Here is a 22,706-nt window from a genome sequence, read left to right as displayed (position 1 = left end):
TCAAGTCAACATGTCAATATGTACAATAAGAATTAAATTATCAAATGACTGATTAACAAAGCTAAACAATATATCAATAATAATAAGAAAAAAAACAAAATGTTAAAACTACTTTTTTTGGAAAAAAGAAAGAAGGAAAAAGGAACCCCTACTAACTAAAACAAAATGAAACTCCTGCTACAAAAAAAAGGGGAAAAAACCCCACTGGGAGCACAACCTCGGAGTTATACGCCATACAGGCTTCCATAAAAGAAAAACATCAATCCGCCAACCAAATCCATTTGAACAAGAATCAGAAGGGGACCATCTTAATTAACGCAAATCAAATCATAATAACGGGCAAAAGAACCCCACCTTTTCTCAAAGTCAAGTCGAGAATCAAAAGTTCGACTTCTGATTTTCTCCAAACTAAGACATAACATCACCTGAGAGAACCATTGTATCAAAGTGGGAGCAGAGACCTCTTTCCATTTCAATAAAATAGTCCTTCTGGCCAATAATGTGACAAATGCAATTACCTGTTGGTCTGATATAGAAATACCATGAATATATTGAATTATACCGAACAAAACTGTCAATTTATTAGGTTGTAAATTAATTTTTAAAGCTTTAGGAATTGTAGAGAAAATAGATTTCCAAAACTGTTTCAATACAGAACACGACCAAAACATATGTGTCAATGTAGCTGTCTCAGTCTTGCATCTATCACACTGACTATCAACATTAGGAAATATTTTAGATAATCTCTCCTTTGTCAAATAGTAACGATGTACAATTTTAAATTGAATTAGAGAGTGACTGGCACAAATCGAAGAGTAGTTGACGAACTTCAGAATTCGCAACCAATCCTCTGTTATCAAGGTCATGTTAAGCTCTCTTTCCCAATCTTGCTTAATCTTAAGAAAAGTATAATTGTACTGTTGTAACAGTAAATTATAAATTTTCCCAATAAAACCTTTCATTAAAGGATTTATTTTTTAAATAATGTCTAACAGGTCAGAATCTTGTATATATGGAAAATTACTTAAATATTCTTGTAAGAAATTTCTGACCTGAAGATATTGCAAGAAATGTGAGTATGAGAGAGAATATTTAGTTACTAATTTCGCAGAAGACATCAATCGGCCTTCTTGGAACAGATCCATGAAGGAATAGACTCCTTTATCCCTCCAAAGAGAAAAGGTAGGATTGCTAAGTGAAGGTTTAAATAAATAGTTTTGATAAATAGTTCCTAAGAAGGTTAAATTTTTTAAGATTAAAAAAATTACGAAACTGGTACCAAATTCATAATGACTGCTTAATCATAGGATATAAATTTAGAATAGAAATTTTGGCCAGTTGTACAGGTAAAGAAGCTCCTAATAATGAAGTTAAGTAAAATTGTTTCACAGCTTTCAATTCCAAATCAACCCAAGGTGGTCATTCATTTTTATCAGTCCAATATAACCAAGAACAGACATAAAGTATATTAACAGCCCAATAATACATTCTTAAATTCGGCAGAGCAAGACCGCCATCCTTTTTTAATTTTTGTAAGTGATATTTTCCAATTCTTGGTCTTTTATTATTCCAAACAAAAGATGAAATAATAGAATCAACCCGATCGAAAAACTTAGTTAAAAAAAAGGAATATTTTGGAATACATATAAAAATTTTGGTAAAATCATCATTTTAACTGCATGAATTCAACCAGTTAATGAAAGTGTAAGTGGATTCCATCTACAAAATAATTGCTTCATAAAATCCATTAAGGGAACCAAATTAGCTCTATACAGGTCTCCATAATTTTTAGTGATAGTAATACCTAAATACTTAAAAGAGTCCGTAACTTTAAAAGGAAAGTCATCATATATAGAAGCAGAATTGTTTAGAGGAAATAAATCACTTTTATGCAGGTTTAGTTTATATTCGGAAAACTTTCCAAATTCATTTAATATTTTCAATAAACTAGGAATGGATTCTTCAGGATTCGCAACATAAACTAAAAGATCATTAGCATAGAGGGAAATCTTATGAATAGTCCCATTTATGGAAATTCCTTGAACATCTTTAGCTTCACGAAGTGCAATAGCCAAAGGTTCCAACATCAAATTAAATAACAGGGGACTTAACGGACATCCTTGTCTCATACCCTGCAAAAGTCGAAAAAAAGGAGATCTGCAATTATTAGTAATAACAGTAGCAATAAGGCTTTTATATATCATTCTAATCCACTCATTAAAATTAGTACCAAAGTTGAATTTCTCTAAAACATTAAATAAGTATTTCCATTCAACTCTATCAAATGCCTTTTCAGCATCAAGAGAAACAACACATTGGAGAGTCTTAGAAAGGGATGAGTCTATAACATAGAACATAGAATAGTACAGCACAGTACAGGCCCTTCAGCCCACAATGTTGTGCCGACCCTCAAACTCTGCTTCCCCTATAAGCCCCCATCTTAGATTCCTCCATATACCTGTCTAGTAGTCTCTTAAACTTCACTAGTGTATCTGCCTCCACCACTAACTCAGGCAGTGCATTCCACGCACCAACCACTCTCTGAGTAAAAAACCTTCCTCTAATATCCCCCTTGAACTTCCCACCCCTTACCTTAAAGCCATGCCCTCTTGTATTGAGCATTGGTGCCCTGGGGAAGAGGCGCTGGCTATCCACTCTATCTATTCCTCTTAATATCTTGTACACCTCTATCATGTCTCCTCTCATCCTCCTTCTCTCCAAAGAGTAAAGCCCTAACTCCCTTAATCTTTAACAGTCTCCGGGTATTAGAAAAGGAATAATGGCCTTTTATATAGCCTGTTTGGTCCGGGGAAATAATTTTAGCTAGAATATTCTCCAATCGATTAGCCATTACTTTTGAAAGAATTTTAGCATCCACATTTAATAATGAAATAGGTCTATATGAAGCGCAGTCAGTAGGGTCTTTATCTTTCTTAAGAATTAAAAAAATAGAAGCTTTATAAAATATGGAAGGTAACTGTCCTAATAAAAAAGAATCTTTAAGCATTTCCAACACATATGGAGAAAGCAATTTTTCAATTTTTTTTTTATAACATCCTACAGAAAAACCATCCAATTCAGGAGCTTTACCAGATTGCATTGAAAGAATAGCTTTCTGAATTTCTTTTTCAGTAATAGGAGTATCAAGAGTTTGTTGATCTTCAACAGATATTCTAGGAAAATCAATCTTTTGTAAAATGGCATTCATTTTAGAAGGATCAGCTAGAAACTGAGATTCATAAAGTTCACTGTAAAAGTCTAGAAAAATTTTATTAATGTCTTCATAATTACAAGCTAAACTACTGTCTCCCTTATGATTTTTTAAAAATTTGTCTTTTAGTTCTATCTGCCTTTAATTGAGATGCTAATAACTTACTATTTTTATCTCCAAACACATAAAATTGACTTTTCAATTTAAGCAAATTTCTTTCAATAGGATAAGTTAATAGTAAGTTATATTGTGATTGAAGTTCAACCCTTTGTTTAAATAAATCAATGTTAGGGGAGACTGCATAAGTATTATCAAAGTCTTTAATTTGGTTTGAAATCTTATCTAACTCTATCTTTGTCTGATTTTTAAGCTTAGCCAAATAGGAGATTATCTGACCTTGCAAATATGCTTTAAATGTATCCCATATAATCAATTTCGACACATCACCCGTATTGTTAAAAAGAAAAAAATCTTTAATCTGAGTCTCAATAAATTTGACAAAGTCCAAACTTTGTAATAAATTTTCTGGAAAATGCCAAGGCAAGTTTGCAATACCGACATCATTCAATTCAGAAGTTAAGCTTAAAGGCGCGTGGTTCAAAACAACGATAGCGTCATATTCACATTTCTGGACTTTGGACAAAAATCAGAAATCAGCTATAAAATAATCAATTCTCGAGTATTTTTATGAACATGTGAATAAAAGGAATAATCTCTTAGGTTGTAAATTTCTCCAGATTTTGATCAAACCATAATCAATTAAAAAAGAGTTAATAAGTGATGCTGAAAAATTTGGAAACCGTTGATTGGTCAATCAAAGGATTTAAACAACAGTTAAAATTACCACCCATTAACAACATATATTCATTTAAATCTGGTAGTAAACCAAATACATTTTTTAAAAAAGAAGGATCATCTACATTAGGTCCATATACATTAACCAGGACAATTTTTCTAGTACAAATTGTTCCTTTGACAATTAAAAGTCTACCATTAATATCTGACACAATGTCTTCTTGAATAAATAAAATATTAGATTTAATAAAAATAGATACTCCCTTTGTTTTATTTTGGCAAGTGGCATGGTATTGAAGGCCCTTCCACATTTTAAAAAATCTATTTTGATCGCCCGTTCTGATATGCATTTCTTGAGCAAAAATTATATCGGGCTGGAGTCAATTAATAATTTTAAAATTATTAATCAATTCCTATCACCTGGACACAGTACTCCAAGTGTGGCCTAACCAGAGTTTTATAGAGCTGCATTATTATCTCGCGACTCTTAAACTCTATCCCTCAATTTATGAAAGCTAACACCCCATAAGCTTTCTTAACTACCCTATCTACCTGTGAGGCAACTTTCAGGGATCTGTGGACATGTACCCTCAGATCCCTCTGCTCCTCCACACTACCAAGTATCCTGCCATTTACTTTGTACTCTGCCTTGGAGTTTGTCCTTCCAAAGTGTACCACCTCACACTTCTCCGGGTTGAACCCCATCTGCCACTTCTCAGCCCACTTCTGCATCCTATCAATGTCTCTCTGCAATCTTCGACAATCCTCTAAGCTATCCACACCACCAACCTTTGTGTCGTCTGCAAGGTGTCTGGTTGGGGATTGAGGAATTTCATTTATGAGATAGACTGGAAAGCCTGGGGGCTTTGTTAAAGCACAAAGAAACAGGAGTAGGCCATTCTAGCTTGCCTGCCATTCGAAATGATCATGGCTGCTCTGTTCTATGACTCGTCTCCCCCTCTGCGCCACTTCCCCCTCGCTCTCAATCCCTCTGATCAAACAGATCAGACTCATTCTTTGGAAGCTAGGGGATATATCTGAATAGGAAGGAACTGGCAAGATTATGGGGGAATTAGCTCGGGTTGCTTTTGCAAAGAGCTGGCTTAGCCCTGTGGGACCAAACGGCCTCTTTATTTGTTGCAGAAAAATGGGAAGGATGTGCAGGCGTTATGAACCACAGTTTCTGCTTCAGCAAGGTCCTTGACAAGTCTGCAAGGGAAGTTGTGATCATAGAAAGCTCTTATCCACTCTCTAGTGGAGGGGGGGGGGAGAGAGAGAGAGAGAGAGAGAGAGAGAGAGAGAGAGAGAGAGAGAGAGAGAGAGGGCAGAGAGAAAGAAAGAGGGAGAGATGAGAGAGAGGGAGAGCAGAGAATCAGATTTATCATCACTTAAATTACATGAAATTTGCTTTTTGGCAATGGTATGGAGAGGGAGGGGGAGGGGACTGTCAGAGGTGTGGAGGGGGAGGGATCTGTCAGGTGTAGAGAGGGAGGGGGAGGGATCTGTCAGAGGTGTGGAGGGGAGGGGGAGGGATCTGTCAGAGGTGTAGAGGGGGAGGGGGAGGGATCTGTCAGAGGTGTAGAGGGGAGGGGGAGGGATCTGTCAGAGGTGTAGAGGGGGAGGGGGTGAGATCTGTCAGAGATGTAGGGGGGAGAGGGAGGGATCTGTCAGAGGTGTAGAGGGGAGGGGGAGGGATCTGTCAGAGATGTAGGTGAGGGGGAGTGATCTGTCAGAGGTGTAGAGAGGGAGGGGGAGGGATCTGTCAGAGGTGTGGGGGTGGGTGGGAAGGGGAATGTCAGAGTAAAACACCAGCAGGAACAAAGGTCAAAGTAAATTTATTATCGGTGTATATATATTACCATATACAACCCTGGCATTCAATTTCTTGCAGGCATTCACAGTAGACATACACTAGAGGGAATGTAAAACATAGACTGACAAGCAACCAACACGCAAAAAAAAGACAAATTATGGAAATAAGTAAATAATACTGAGAATATACGTTATAGAATTTCTGAAAGTAGGTTGTGGAATCAGCTCAGTTCTGATACCGTGTGAGAAAGCTGCACCAAACCAGACGGTAATGGTTGGTGAGAGGATGCTCTCTCTGTTGGCAGTGTAGAATTGCACTAGTGCAGGGGGTCCCAGCGGGTCCACGGACCCCTTGTTTTGTGCTATTGGTCCATGGCATAAGGGAGGGTGGGAACCCCTGCTCTGTTACGTTCTGGGGAAGATGGAATTTTACCTGCTGCCACAAGTACATCGTTTACCAAGCCTTTTTGTTAACGAAGGAGATCTGGTTCTCTCACATGAGGTCCTGCAAAATAATGAAGTCCAGGAGCCCAGATGTTGAAATGATGCTGACTGTAGAGGAGTCGATGATGAGTGGATCAAGGAAGGACAGTCTTGCATTTGTATAGTGCCTTCTGCTGGCCCTGTCCTCCCTAATGTGCCTCCCAGCCAACGGCGAGCTTTTGAAACTAAGTCCGTGTTGCCATGTGAGAAAATGAGCAGCCAAAATGCATAAAGTGAGGGTGTGAAACGCGGTGACGTCTACATTTAAACCACACACAAAATGCCTGGGTGTATATGCCTGCATGCGTGTAGATTTTCACAGGAAGACTCTTTGTGGCGGTAATGCACCATTAAGCTGGGTGCCAACCGCCGTAAAACAAGAAGGAGAAGACCATTCAACGTTTCTACAGATGGACCGGGGGAAGCATTCTGACGGGTTGCATTGCTCTCTGGCAGAGAGGCGGCACTGAAACGATTGGAAAAAGCTGCAGACTTGTGGGCTGAACCAGCTCCATCATGGGTACTCGTCTCCCCTGGGGCAGTTACTCGCATCAACCATTCCAGTAAACCTCACTCCCACCTCCTTTATCTTTATAAGGCAGGGCCTCAAAAAGGTGACATTTTTTTCAGATTAGGTTATGAGGACACGCAGTCCTCTTTTAGTAATGCATGCATTAAGAAATGAAACAGTGTTTCTCCAGAATGCTATCACAGAAACACATGACAAACCGGCTGAAAAACTGACAAAAACCACATAATTATAACGTATAGTTACAACAGTGCAAAGCAATACCGTCATTTGATAAGAACAGACCATGGCACCTTAAAAAGTCTCAAAGTCTCTCGAAAGCCCTGTCATCTCACGCAGACGGTGAACCTCCAGCGCTGCCAACTTGCTGATGTAGCATCCCGGAAGCATCCGACCACAGTCCGACTCCGAGCCTCCGAGCCTCCGACCAGCTCTCCGACACCGAGCACCGAGCACCATCTCTGCCGAGTGCTTCGATCCCAGCCCTGGCAACAGGCAATAGGCAAAGCCGAGGATTTGGGGCCTTCCCATCTGGAGATTCTCGATCGCACAGTAGCAGCGGCAGCGAAGCGGGCATTTCAGAAGTTTCTCCAGGTGTTCCTCCGTGCTTCTCACGTCCGTCTCCATCAAATCAGAATTGTGCACGGCCCCTACTTAACAAATACAATATCATTTCGAAACGACTGCGCGCTCTGCGTCGCGCCGCCATCTTCTCCTCCCCCTCATAACATTCATGACTAAGGAGCCTCACCATGCAGGACACGGCCTCATCTCGTTACTACCATCAGGGAGAAGGTACAGGAGCCTGAAGACTCACAGTCAGTGTTTTAGAAACAGCTTCTTCCCCTCCGCCATCGGGTTTCTGAATGGTCCGTGAACCATGAACACGACCTCACGATCTACCTCTTTTTTTCAGTAGTAATTGTTGTGCATTGCACTGGACTGGGCTGCCACAAAAATTCATATTTCATGACAAGTGTCAGTGATCGTAAACCGGAGTCTGGAGAATCAGAGTTAGGTTTAATTTCACGGACACTTGTCATGAAATATGTTGTTTTGCAGCAGCAGTACAGTGAAATACATAAAAAACGAATTATAAGTTACAATAAGAAATATATAAATTAAATAAGAGAGGAAAATAGAGAGGAAAAATAGTGAAGTTGTAGTGTATATGGGTTGGTTCCTTGTTCAGAAATCTCATGGTGGAGGGGCAGAAATTTGATGGTGGAAGGACATTTTCAACCTCTCACTGTTACAGGCTGAAGTTCCCACTTGCTTCAAAAACGCAACAATTACACCAGTGCCTAAGAAGAATAATGTGAGCTGCCCTAATGACTATCACCTGGTAGCACTCACATCTACAGTGATGAAATGCTTTGAGAGGTTGGTCATGACTAGACTGAACTCCTGCCTCAGCAAGGACCTGGACCCACTGCAATTTGCCTATTGCCACAATAGGTCAACAGCAGATGCAATCTCAATGGCTCTTTACATGGCCTTAGGTCACGTGGGCAATACAAACACCTATGTCAGGATGCTGTTCATCGACTATAGATCAGCATTTAATACCACCATTCGCACAATCCTGATTGAGAGGTTGCAGAACCTGGGCCTCTGTACCTCCCTCTGCAATTGGATCTTCGACTTGTGGAAGACCACAATCTGTACAGATTGATGATAATATCCTCCCCTTCGCTGACGATCAACGCTGGTGCACCCCAGGAGTGTGTGCTTAGCCCACTGCTCTACTCTCTCTATACCCTTGACTGTGTGGCTAGACGTGGCTCAAATACCATCTATAAATTTGGTGATGATACAACCATTGTTGGTAGAATCTCAGGTGGTGACGAGAGGACATACGGGAGTGAGATATGCCAACTAGTGGAGTGGTGTCGCAGCAACAACCTGGCACTCAACATTAGTAAGGTGATAAAGCTGATTGTGGACTTTAGGAAGGGTAAGATGAAGGAACACATACCAATCCTCATAGAGGGATCAGAAGTGGAGAGAGTGAGCAGTTTCAAGTTCTTGGGTGTCAAGATCTCTGAGGATCTAACCTGATCCCAACATATTGATGCAGTTATAAAGAAGGCAAGACAGTGACTATACTTCATTAGGAGTTTGAAGAGGTTTGGTATGTCAACAAATACACTCAAAAACTTCTATAGATGTACCGTGGAGAGCATTCTGACAGTCTGCATCACTGTCTGGTATGGAGGGGCTACTGCACAGGACCGAAAGAAGCTGCAGAGGGTTGTAAATCTAGTCAGCTCCATCTTTGGTATTAGCCTACAAAGTACCCAGGACATCTTCAGGGAGCGGTGTCTCAGAAAGGCAGCGTCCATTATTAAGGACCTCCAGCACCCAGGGCATGCCCTTTTCTCACAGTTACCATCAGGTAGGAGATACAGAAGCCTGAAGGCACACACTCACCGATTCAGGAACAGCTTCTTCCCCTCTGCCATCCGATTGTTAAATGGGCGTTGAACCCGTGAACACTACCTCACTTTTTTAATATATATTATTTCTGGCTTTTTTAATCTATTCAATATATGTATATTGTAATTGATTTATTTACTTATTTATTTATTCCCCCGCCCTTCAATATTACGTATTGCATTCAACTGCTGTTAAGTTAACAAATTTCACGACACAAGCCGCTGATAATAAACCTGATTCTGATTCTGAGAAGCTGTTCCTAAAACGTTGAGTGAGTGTCTTCAGGCTCCGTGATGGTAACAATAAGAGGGCATGTCCTGTGTGATGAGGATTCTTAATGATGGGTGTCACTTTCTTGAGGGATCGTCTTTTAAAAAGCATCCATAATGCTGGGAAGGCCAACATGATAAAATATCCATAAAGCTGGGAGCCGGAGGGTTAAGCTTGCGAGGGTAGGTTTCACAAACATGGCTTGAGTTGGAAGGTGTGATCTTGGACATGTTTACTAATATAACAGGAATCGAAAGTAAAAAGTCTGGTGGAACAACAATTTCCTCAAAAACAAGAGACCTGACTAGGCCTGAGCCAAAGTCTTCAGGAAGGGGATTTAGAAACAGTTGCACGTAGGCTGTCAAAATACAGTCGCCTCAGACGAAACTGCCTGGACTCTTGCCGGTCCCTCTCGTAGGGTTATGTCCGTGCCTGGGTGTTCACAGAGAAGGAACATGCAGTCCATGTGTACATTGGGGGATTTCTGAGGCTGGTGGGCACCACGGGTGCCCGAGTGGTGTCCATGTGTACATTGGGGGATTTCTGAGGCCGCTGGGCACCACGGGTGCCCGAGTGGTGTCCATGTGTACATTGGGGGATTTCTGAGGCCGCTGGGCACCACGGGTGCCCGAGTGGTGTCCATGTGTACATTGGGGGATTTCCGAGGCCGATGGGCACCACGGGTACCCGAGTGGTGTCCATGTGTACATTGGGGGGATTTCCGAGGCCGATGGGCACCACGGGTACCCGAGTGGTGTCCATGTGTACATTGGGGGGATTTCCGAGGCCGATGGGCACCACGGGTGCCCGAGTGGTGTCCATGTGTACATTGGGGGGATTTCCGAGGCTGATGGGCACCACGGGTGCTCGAGTGTGTTATGGATAGCAATGTCCATGTTATAATCTGATACTGTATCTTGATAAAGTGACAGACACCGAATGCTGGAGGAACTCAGCAGGCCAGGCAGCGTCTACGGAAATGAATAAACAGTTGATGTTTCAGGCCAAGCCCCTTCATCAGGACTGGAAAGGAAGGGGCAAGACGCCAGAGTAAAAAGGTTGGGGGAGGGGAAGGAGGATAGCCAGGTGAGTAGGAAAGGTAAAGGGCTGGGAAGGAAGAAATCTGATCGGAGAGCAGAGTGGACCGGAGGAGAAAGGGAATAGGAGGGGCAAGAGGGGGTGGTGATAGGCGGGTGAGAAGACGTAAGAGGCCAAAGTGGGGAATAGAAGAAGAGGGGAGGGGGAGGGACAAATATTTTTACTGGAAGGAGAAATCGATATTCATACCATCAGGTTGGAGGCGGCCCAGATGAAATGTAAGATGCTGCTACTTCACCCTGCGGGTGGCCTCATCTTGGCACAAGAGGAGGTTATGGACCAACATGTCAGAATGGGAATCAGACTTAAAATGTTTGGCCACTGGGAAGCTCCCCTTTTGGCGGATGAAATGTGAGGTACTCGGCAAAGTGGTCCCCCAATTTACGATAGGTCTCGCCATTGTAGAGGAGGCTGCATCAGGGACACCAGACACAATAGGTGAAGTGTTGCCTCACCTGGAAGGAATGTTTGGGGCCCTGACTGGAGGTGAGGGAGGAGGTGAATTGGCAGGTACAGCATTTTGGCTGCTTTCAGGGATAAGTGCAAGGAAGGAGATTAGTGGGGAGGGACAAATGGCCAATATTCCATCTGAGAGGCCTCCAGCCTGATGGTATGAATATCAATTTCTCCTTCTGATTAAAAAAAAAATTGCCTCTCCTTTCCCACTTCTTCTATTCCTCACTTTGGCCTCTTACCTCTTCTCACCTGCCTATCACCTCCTCCTGGTGTCCCTCCTTCCCTTTCTCCCATGGTCCACTCTCCTCTCCTATAAGATCCCTTCCTTCCCAGCCCTTTACCTTTCCTACCCGCCTGGCTTCACCTCTCACCTTCCAGTTACCCTCCTTCCCCTGCCCCCACCTTCTTATTCTGGCATCTTCCCCCCTCATTTTCAGTCGTGAAGAAGGGTCTCGGCTCGAAACATTGACTGATTATTCATTCCCATAGATGCTGCCCGGCCTGCTGAGTTCCTCCAGCATTTTGTGTGTGTTGTTCTGGATTTCCAGCATCTGCAGAATCTCTTGTGATCATGAACTACTGCAATATTGTATGAGTATGATGTTGTAATGAAAGAATAAATCTCCTTTGGAAAAGAGAAAATAACCTCTGAGACACTGGGATTAAGAGGAGCTCTCACACCAGTCGGCCTTTGGGGAAGAGAGGCTGTGCATTTTTAAAAAATTTATTCTCATTTTTATAAAGGAATAATGCTTGATGACTCTGAAGGTGTACTTGCTGGAGTTTAGAAGAACGAAGTGCGGGGAGGGAATCTCATTGAAACCTATCGAATATTGAAAGCCCTCATTAGAGCGGATGTGGTGAGGATGTTTCCTGTGGCGGGAGAGTCTCGGACCAGAGGGCACTGCCTCAGAATAAAAGGATGTCCATTTGGAACAGAAATGAGGAGGAATTTCTTGAGCCAGGGGGTGGTGAATCTGTGGAAATCCTTTTTGGAAGTATTTTTAAAGCAGAGGCTGATAGGTTCTTGATTAATAGGATCAAGTGTTACGGGGAGCAGGCAGGAGAATTGGTTTGATGGAGTGAGAGCAGTGATGGAATGGTGGGGGCAGACTGGCCTAATTCTGCTCCTGTGAATTATGGTTTTATGGTCTGTTGTAATTTATGTTAATTGTTATGTCTTGCACTGTCGTCATAAAGCAACAAATGTCGGTGATATTAAACCCACTTCTGATTCTGAAGAGGTGAGCCTGCGCTCGGTTTCCGTTATGGCTCAGCTGAATCTAACTAAAGGACACAGATTTGATTTGAGGGCCTGAATGGCCTCGTTCTGTCTCAACCCATGCCTTCCGCCGGATTTTGGGGAAAGGAAGTGGGCCTTAGCTCCCGGCACAGGGGCTGGTGGGTGAGCAGTGGGTAAGACGGATGGCAAGGAAAGACGTGAAGAGCATTCCAGCTGGTAGCACACTGCCTGGTCTGCACAGGATCGGAAAAGCTGCAGAAGGTTGTAAAACCAGCCAGCTCCATCATGGGCACTAGCCTCCCCAGCTCTGAGGACATCTTCAAAAGGCAAGGCCTCAAAAAGGCGGCATCCATCATTAAGGACCCCCATCTCCCAGCACGTGCCCTCTTCTCATTGCTACCATCAGGGAGGAGCCTGAAGACACACACTCAACATTTTAAGAAAAGCTTCTTTCCCTCCGCCATCAGGTTTCTAAATAGACAATGAACCCTACCTCATTATTTTCCTCTTTTATTTGCACTACTTATTAATTTTTTAATATTTATTATTGTAACTCTTGACATAGCATGATCCTGGCGTATTTCTGGTCAGAATCAGTATCAGGTCTATTATCACTGATATGCTCTGAGTGGCCACTTTATTATAGGAACATAGAAAATAGGTGCAGGAGTAGGCTATTCGGCCCTTTGAGCCTGCACTGCCATTCAGTACGATCATGGCTGATCATCCAACTCAGAACTCTGTACCTGCCTTCTCTCCATACCCCCTGATCCTTTTAGCCACAAGGGCCATATCTAACTCCCTCTTAAATATAGCCAATGAACTGGCCTCAACTGTTTCCTGTGGCAGAGAATCCCACAGATTCACCACTCTCTGTGTGAAGAAGTTTTTCCTCATCTCGGTCCTAAAAGGCTTCCCCTTTATCCTCAAACTGTGACCCCTCGTTCTGGACTTCCCCAACATCAGGAACAATCTTCCTGCATCTAGCCTGTCCAATCCCTTTAGAATTTTATACATTTCAATCAGATCCCCCCTCAATCTTCTAAATTCCAGTGAGTATAAGCCTAGTCGATCCAGTCTTTCATCATATGAAAGTCCTGCCATCCCAGGAATCAACCTGGTGAACCTTCTTTGTACCCTCTCTATGGCAAGAATGTCTTGCCTCAGATTAGGGGACCAAAACTGCGCACAATACTCCAGGTGTGGTCTCACCAAGGCCTTGTACAACTGCAGTAGTACCTCCCTGCTCCTGTACTCGAATCCTCTTGCTATGAATGCCAGCATACCATTCGCCTTTTTCACCACCTGCCGTACCTGCATGCCCACTTTCAATGACTGGTGTATAATGACACCCAAGTCTCATTGCACCTCCCCTTTTCCTAATCGGCTACCATTCAGATAATTTGTTTTCCTGTTCTTGCCACCAAAGTGGATAACCTCACATTTATCCACATTAAATTGCATCTGCCATGAATTTGCCCACTCACCTAACCTATCCAAGTCATCCTGCATCCTCTTAGCATCCTCCTCACAGCTAACACTGCCACCCAGCTTTGTGTCATCCGCAAACTTGGAGATGCTGCATTTAATTCCCTCATCCAAGTCATTAATATATATTGTAAACAACTGGGGTCCCAGCACTGAGCCTTGCAGTACCCCACTAGTCACTGCCTGCCATTCTGAAAAGGTCCCGTTTATTCCCACTCTTTGCTTCCTGTCTGCCAACCAATTCTCTATCCACATCAATACCATACCCCCAATACCATGTGCTTTAAGTTTGCACACTAATCTCCTGTGTGGGACCTTGTCAAAAGCCTTTTGAAAATCCAAATATACCACATCCACTGGTTCTCTGATTATTGGTTACACTTCACTTACAAAACTGCGCATTAATACAAATATCTAATCAGTTAATCATGTGGCAGAAACTCAGTGGTCAAGAGGTTCAGTTGTTGTTCAGACCAAGCATCAGAATGGGGAAGAAATGTGATCTTAGTGACTAGGACTGTGGAATGATTGTTGGTGCCAGACGGGATGGTTTAGGTTTCTCAGAAGCTGCTGATCTCCTGGGATTCTCACACACAGCAGTCCCTGGAGTGTACAGAAAACAGTCAGTGAGCAGCAGTTCTGTGGGCAAAACACCTTGTTAATGAGAGAGGGCAGAGGAGAATGGCCAGACTGGTTCAAGCTGACAGGAAGGTGACAGTAACTCAAATAACCACGCTGAACCTTGAAGCGGATGGGGCTACAGCAACAGAAGACCACAAACACACACTCAGTGGCTGCTTTAGTAGGTACAGGAGGTATCCAACGGAGTGGCCATTCAGTGTGTGTTGTGAAATTTGTTGTTCCAATGGGAATGTTGGCAGGATAACAAATACTTGGGGATACGAATTGGCAATAAACTGGACTGGTCAAAGAACACTGAGGCTGTCTACAAGAAGGGTCAGAGCCGTCTCTATTTCCTGAGGAGACTGAGGTCCTTTAACATCTGCCGGACGATGCTGAGGATGTTCTACGAGACTGTGGTGGCCAGTGCGATCATGTTTGCTGTTGTGTGCTGGGGCAGCAGGCTGAGGGTAGCAGACACCAACAGAATCAACAAACTCATTCGTAAGGCCAGTGATGTTGTGGGGACGGAACTGGACTCTCTCACAGTGGTGTCTGAAAAGAGGATGCTGTCTAAGTTGCATGCCATCTTGGACAATGTCTCCCATCCACTACATAATGTACTGGGTGGGCACAGGAGTACATTCAGCCAGAGACTCATTCCACCGAGATGCAGCACAGAGCGTCATAGGAAGTCATTCCTGTCTGTGGCCATCAAACTTTACAACTCCTCCCTTGGAGGGTCAGACACCCTGAGCCAATAGGCTGGTCCTGGACTCATTTCATAATTTACTGGCATAATTTACATATTACTATTTAACTATTTATGGTTTTATTACTATTTACTATTTATAGTGCAACTGTAACGAAAACCAATTTCCCCCGGGATCAATAAAGTATGACTATGACTATAAAACGGGATGGGTGGACGATTAGTGTAAATGGCTGGTTGCAGCATTCCCCCTCCCGCGTGTGTCCCTTCACTACAGCGTGAGAGCCTTGTTTATCTTCCCACACCCTGTACTGTGGGCATCACCACTCATCCCACTGCTACAGGGAGTGGAATGACTAAGTTCCAGGAAGAGGGCAGCTGGGTGACTGTCAGGAGAAGGAATGAGACGGTGAACAGGCAGTGAGCACAGTGCACCCTGTGGCCATTCCTCTCAATAATAAGTATACGGTTTTGGATACTGATGTGGGGGATGACCTCCCAGGGGAATGCCACAGAGACCAGATTACAGTCACTGAGCATGGGTCCGTGGTGCTGAAGGGAAAGAGAGAGAAGATAGGGGACTCAATAGTGAGGGGATCAGACGGGAGATTCTGTGGACGTGAACAGGACACCCGGATGGTATGTTGCCTCCCAGGTGCCAGGGTAAGGGACGTCTCAGATTGCGTCCACAACATTTTGGAGGGGGAGGGAGAGCGGCCAGATGTCTTGGTACATATCAGCACCAATGACATAGGGAGGAAATGCAAAGAGGTCCTGAACAAAGATTTTAGAGAGCTTGGTAGAAAGTTGAGAAGCAGGGCCTCCTGAACAGTAATTTATGGATTGCTGCCTGTGCCAGGAGCCAGTGGGGGTAGTACCAGGATGATTTGGCAGATTAATGCGTGGCTGAGAAACCGGTGCAGGGGGCAGGGCTTCAGGTTCTTGGATCATTGGGATATCTTCTGGGGGAGGTATGATCTGTATAAAAGTAACAGGTTGCACCTGAACCCGAGGGGGACCAATATTCTTGCGGGCAGGTTTGTTAGAGCTGTTGGGGGAGGGGTTTAAACTAACTTGGTGAGGGGTGTTGGGAACCAAAGTGAAAGGACTCAGGATGGGTAAAAAAGCAAAGATAGCTTGCAAGTCAGACTGTCAGGAAGTGGAGGTAGATGATAGGACAAAATTGCAGCCAGCAGGGTGAGTTTCAGTACATTAGGGATGCAGAATCAAAAAGGGTAGCAAATACAACACTCAAAGTGCTGTATATCAATGCACAGAGTATAAGAAATGAGGTGGATGATCTTGTTGCAATATTACAGATTGCCGGGTAGATGTTGTGGCCATTACTGAATTGTGGCTGAAGGACGGTTGTAGTTGGGAGCTGAATGTCCAAGGTTACACGTTGTATCAGAGGGATAGGAAGGTAGGCAGAGGGGGTGGTATGGCTCTGTTGGTAAAGAATGGCATCAAATAATTAGGAAGATGTGACATAGGATCAAAAGATATTGAATGCTTGGGGGTTGAGTTAAGAAACTGCAAGGGTAAAACGACCCTGATGGCAGTTATGTACAGGCCTCCAAACAGCAGCTGGGATGTGGACAACAGATTAAAATGGAAAATAGAAAAGGGTGTCAAAGGGGCAATATTATGATAGTCATGGGAGATTTCAAGATGTAGGACGATTGGGAAAATCAAGTTGGTAATGGATCTCAAGAGAATAAATTTGTTGAACGCCTACAAGATGACTTTTTAAAGCAGTTTGTCATTGAGCTTGCCGGGGGATCAGCTCTAGTAGATTGGGTGTTACATAGTGAAACAAAGGTCATTAGGGAGCTTGAGGTAAAGGAACCCTTAAGAGACAGTGATCACAATATTACTGAGTCCAACTTGAAATTTGATAGGGAAAAAGAAAAGTCTGACTTAGCAGTATTTCAGTGGAGTAAAGGAAATTACAGTGGTATGAGAAAGGAGTTGGTGAAAGTAAATTGGAAGGAGATGGTGGCAGGGATGACAGCAGAGCAGGAATGGTTTGAGTTTCAGGAAAAAAATGAGGAAGGTGCAGGATAGGTATATTACAAAAACAAAGAAATACACTAATGGCAAAATAGTACGACTGTGGCTGGCAAGGGAAGTCAAAGCTAATGTAAAAGCAAAAGAGAGGGCCTACTGAGCCTAATGGGGCAGAGGCCACTGACAGCAGCTCATCAGAGCCCTCTGTCTGGGCCAGTCTTTCAAGTTGTCCCCAGATGTAGCCCATTTTGAAGACCCTTCATCTCCCGGGGATAGTGTCTACATGGCCATGATTATTCTTGGCAGATTTTTCTATGGAAGTAATTTGCTATTGCCTTCTTCTAGGAAGTATCTTTACAGGACAGGCAACCCCAACCATTATTAATACTCTCCAGAGTTTTGCTGCCTGGTGACAGTAGTTGCATAACCAGGACTTGTGATCTGCACCAGCTGCTCATACGACCATTCAGCACCTGCACCCATGGTTTCACATGACCTGGATCGGGTAGAGGGAGCTAAGCAGCTGCTACACCTTGCCCAAGGGTGACCTGCAGGCTAGCGGAGGGGAGGAGTGCCTTATACCTCCTTTGTTGGAAATGTATCTCCATTCTTCCCCACCCCCCCATACATATAGCTCTGAGTTTTCACACGGATGGGGTTACTAGCCCATGCCCAATCCTCCCCCTTTCACAGCCAGAGCTGGGACTGTCCATTGAGGAGTTAATCCCAGGCAGTGTCACAGTCTCATGCTTGGTTGCAGGCCACAGAAGCTTTAGAAGTTTGCTGGCAGCCAACGTTGCAGTCTTTTTGGAGACTGCCTGATTTCCATGCCATTAACATTTTGGTGCAGTGATAAAGCAAAGCTGCAATCCAATTTGTGCACCTTGCTGTCTCAGCGCAGTTGATGGAATGTGAGTGGGAAGTGGAACAGTATTTCTGGCCTTGGAGACAAGAGAGCTACGGGTGATTCATGCCTGCAAGAAGCACAGGCAGCTTCCTGACTGGGTGTAGAACAGGAAGTGAAAGTTCTCTGTGCAAAACACGTACGCAAGAGGCTCTGCAGAGGCTGGAACTCTTGGGCAACACACTCAGAATGCTGGAGGAACTCAGCAGGCTAGGCAGCTTCTATGGAGAGGAATGAACAGTCGATATTCCGGGCTGGGATCCTTCATCATGAGCACTGACATCCCTTAGGAACAGAAATGAGCAGAAATTTCTTTAGCCAGAGGGTGGTTTAGCTGTGGAATTTATTGCCCCAGACAGCTGTGGAGTCCGAATCATTGGGTATATTTAAAGCAGATGTTGATGGGCTCTTCACTAGTCAGGGCATCAAAAGTTGCGAGGAGAAGGCAGAAGAAAGGGGTTGAGAGGGATGATAATGGAATGGTGAAGCAGACTCGATGGGTTGAATGGCCTCATTCTGCTCCAATGTCTTTTTGTCTGACGGAAATTGATTAATGATATATTCTGCATAACCCTGGGAGTTAAAGGAAGGGAGAGTGGTGGGGGAGAAGATTACTGGATTGGATTTGTTTAGCTGAGTCAGACTGCCCTTGGGGCATTGTGTTCACCGTGATGCTGCCTGGATGAGAGAACATGAACCGTAGGGGGAGATTGGACTTGCCTTAGGGTGTCAGATGCTGAGGGGAGACACGATAGGTTTATACAGTACTGTGCAAAAGTCCTAGGTGCATATATGTAAGCCTTAGGCACGTATATGTAAGTCTTAGGCTAGGGTGTGTAAGACATTTGCACAGTACCGTATTTCTCAATGCGGAGCAGAGAGTGAGTTTGTAGATCTGTCGGGAGCCATGGATGTTGGATATAGCGAGGGTGGAGCGTCGCGGGATGGATGTGAGGCAGGTGGCAGAGAAGGAATGCCAGCGGTGGGGGGGCACGGGTTTTGCACGGGTGCAGTCATACCCCACCCTGAGACACCAGGTAAGGCCATTTGATTACAAATAATTGGTTTATTGATCAATACAGAATGTCTCTCTGGTGCTTCCCGCTCCCTCCTCTCTCCATTTCCCTTTTCCCAACCATGATTCCCCTCTCCCTGCCCGCTTCCCACTCTCAGTCCACAATAGAGACCCAGATCAGAATCAGGTTTATCATCACTCACGTGTCATGAAGTCGGTAAGTCCCCAGCACAGACTCGGACTCCGCTGGTCACCGCTGCAAGCAACACGTTTCACTGTATGTTTTCATATGCATGTGACAAATAAAGCTGATCTTTAAAGCTAATCTTTGAAGTTGGTCAGAATCTTTTCCCCAGGGTGGAAATATCAAACTCCAGAGCTAGTGTGAGGGGCGTTTTGTCACACAGAGAGTGGTGGGTGACTGGAGCGGGTCACCAGGAGTAGTGTGGAAGAGGCTTTTACACAGACGTGTGAATATGAAGGGAACAGAGGAAGGGGTGTGGATGATACACAGGACAACATTTGGCATAAATTGGCATCAAGGTCATCACAACATTGCAGGCCGAATGGACTGCCCGGAGCTGTGCTGTGCTCTGTTCTTTTGCAATATTCCTGTTTACTTGAGGGGAAAGGAGAGACACTGGGGAGGGGCAGGTGTGGAGGGCCACTGTCTGGCACAGTGTATAGATTGTCGTAAATCAGAGTGAGCGCGCCAAAGTGACAAGCAGTTGGCTGAGTGGTGGGACTGGGGGAGGAGGGATGGGGCAGAGTACTGTGGATCACTGCCCAGCCCAGACCACTGCCAAGTCTCTCCACAAAGAAGGCAAGAGCCCAAATCTAGCTCAAGGCTTCCTGAGGAAGGCTGCGTTCGTGGGTGTGCTGGACACGGCCATTTCTCAAAATAAGCTCACAGAAAGGAATATACATTGTTCGTACAACACTGCACGTTGCAGTATCGTGACAACAGGACATCATACGTGTACAGAGGAAAGCTGAACATCACAGATGCTGCAAATCCGAAATAAAACAGAAATCACAGCAAACACTCCACAGGTCAGGCAGCATCTGTGGAGAGAAGAAATGAGATGGTGTTTCAGGTTTGGATATCAAATCTCCTTTGAGTTACTGATGGGAAAGGATGGAGGGAACATGTGAAGCTCTGCGACAGGGTAGAGTTCTGACAAAATGTCTTTGAGCTGAAATATTAACAGTATCTCTCTCCACAGATGCTGCCCGACCTGCTGAGTAGTAATGGCAGTCTCACACACACAGACACATGCGTGCACACACACACACACACACACACACACACACACACACACACACACACACACACACACACACACACACAGATACAGACACACACACACACACACAAACACAGACACACACACATAGATACACATACACACACACACACACACACACACATAGATACACAGACATACACACACACACACACACACACACACAGATACAGACACACACACACACACACAAACACAGACACACACACATAGATACACATACACACACAGACACACAGACACACAAACACGCACAGACACACATACACAGACAGACATGCACACAGACATAAACACACACACAGACACACATACACACACACAGACATAAACACACACAAAGACACAAACTCAGACACAGAGACACACACAGACACAAACACATAGACATACAGATATAAAGATACAAACAGAGACACAAACACACACAGACACACAGACGCAAACACACACACAGAGACACACACAGACACAAAGACACACACACACACACACACACACACACACACACACACACATAAAGATACAAGCAGAGACACACACGCACAAAGCACAGGCGTACCAATGGACGGACAGACACACACACACAGATACAGACAGTTGCACACACAGGCAAACACACCGAGCTCGTGACTGACACGCACTTTTGATGTAACTGAGGAAGTTTATATACCTGTGGTCAGTTGTGGACCTGTGCTCCTGTGGCCAGTCAGCAATGATCTGATCTACAGATTTTTCTGCTTCTCTACCCCCCTGCATACCCCCACCTCCACCCAGCAGTGATCTCTGAACCCACATCCTTGTTTACAGACGTCTCAGGGCTTTACACAGACCACAGTGTATTCCCTCCAACCGCATGTTCCCCCATGATACACAGCTCACAAACCCCAGCGTCACGCACACACAACCCTAAACACACAGCCCACAGCACACAACCAAAACACACGCCACCACAACACCCAACTGACACACACTTCCACACACACCACAGCAGCTCAGACCCCACACCCTGCACCTACCATAATACCGCCACACTTCCCTTGAGTGGCATGTTAGTGTAGTGGTTAGCACAACACTTTACAGCACCATCGACCCCAGTTCAATTCCCACCTCTGCCTGTAAGGAGTTTGTACGTTCACTCTGTGACCACTTGGATTCCTCCCACAGTCCACAATTGTGCCTGTTGGGAGGTTAATTGGTCATTTTAAATTGTCCCGTGATTAGGCTAGGGTTAAATCGCAAAGGGCCAGAAGGACCTGTTCTGTGCTTTATCTCAGTACAGAAATAAAAATAACCATCAGCTGCTACAGCTCAGCTCCAGACCCTGGTCCAGCTCCAGACCCCAGTCCATCACCTGCTACAGCTCATCTCCAGACCCTGGTCCATCTCCAAATCCTGGTCCATCTCCAGACCCCGGTCCATCACCTGCTACAGCTCAGCTCCAGAACCCGGTCCATCTCCAGACCCCAGTCTATCTCCTGCTACAGCTCAGCTCCAGACCCTGGTCCACCTCCAAACCCCGGTCCATCTCCAGACCCTGGTCCATCACCTGCTACAGCTCAGCTCCAGACCCCGGTCCATCTCCAGACCCCGGTCCATCTCCAGACCCCGGTCCAGCTTCAGACCCCAGTCCATCTCCTGCTACAGCTCAGCTCCAGACCCTGGTCCATCTCCAGACCCCGGTCTATCACCAGACCCCGGTCTATCACCTGCTACAGCTCAGCTCCAGACTCCAGTCCATCTCCAAATCCTGGTCCATCTCCAGACCCCGGTCCATCACCTGCTACAGCTCAGCTCCAGACTCCAGTCCATCTCCAAATCCTGGTCCATCCCCAGACCCCAGTCCATCTCCTGCTACAGCTCAGGTCCAGACCCCGGTCCATCTCCAAACCCCGGTCCACAGGACAGAGCTGTTGGTCACTGTATGATGAAATGATGAATGCGGATGGGTGTCTCACAATATCCTGGTCCCTTCTTCCTCTCCCACTGGTCCGATCTCCCTACTTGTTGCGATGTGATACAGACCCTATCTCTGACTAAGCAGCTGCCTCTCTCCGCAGGTTCGGCACCGGATGTCCGGGCAGGTGATGGTCCTCAAGATGAACAAGTTACCGAGCAACCGCGCCAACATGCTGCGCGAGGTGCAGCTGATGAACCGTCTCTCCCACCCCAACATCCTGCGGTGAGAACCTCGCTTTTCTCCCTTCGCCTTCTGTGTCCGTCAGAGAGTAGTATAGCATTAAATCAGGCCCTTCAGCCCATCTGGTCCATGCTGACCAAGGGGATGACCTGAACCAATTCCACCTGTGAGGT

General features: G+C 44.9%; 1 protein-coding gene and 1 long non-coding RNA gene across 2 annotated transcripts in view; one reads left to right on the top strand and one right to left on the bottom strand.

The window, feature by feature from the left end:
* The window catches only part of LOC140197521 (dual specificity testis-specific protein kinase 2-like), a 134,112-nt gene that overhangs the window by 26,739 nt on the left and 84,667 nt on the right, over positions 1–22,706 (top strand). Inside the window, exon 2 of the mRNA XM_072257555.1 lies at positions 22,454–22,575. Within this exon, the coding sequence (XP_072113656.1) occupies positions 22,454–22,575 (122 nt within the window). The remainder of the gene's footprint in view (positions 1–22,453; positions 22,576–22,706) is intronic.
* On the bottom strand, positions 1,959–19,516 carry LOC140197182 (uncharacterized). The gene is made up of 3 exons (XR_011885874.1): positions 19,290–19,516; positions 7,124–7,483; positions 1,959–2,132 (listed from the first exon to the last, which is right to left on the bottom strand). It is a non-coding gene; the product is annotated as an uncharacterized lncRNA (long non-coding RNA).

Source organism: Mobula birostris, chromosome 5 (genome assembly GCF_030028105.1).
Source record: "Mobula birostris isolate sMobBir1 chromosome 5, sMobBir1.hap1, whole genome shotgun sequence".
In the NCBI taxonomy this organism is placed as follows: Eukaryota; Metazoa; Chordata; class Chondrichthyes; order Myliobatiformes; family Myliobatidae; genus Mobula; species Mobula birostris.
This window is presented reverse-complemented; position numbering and strand designations above follow the sequence as displayed.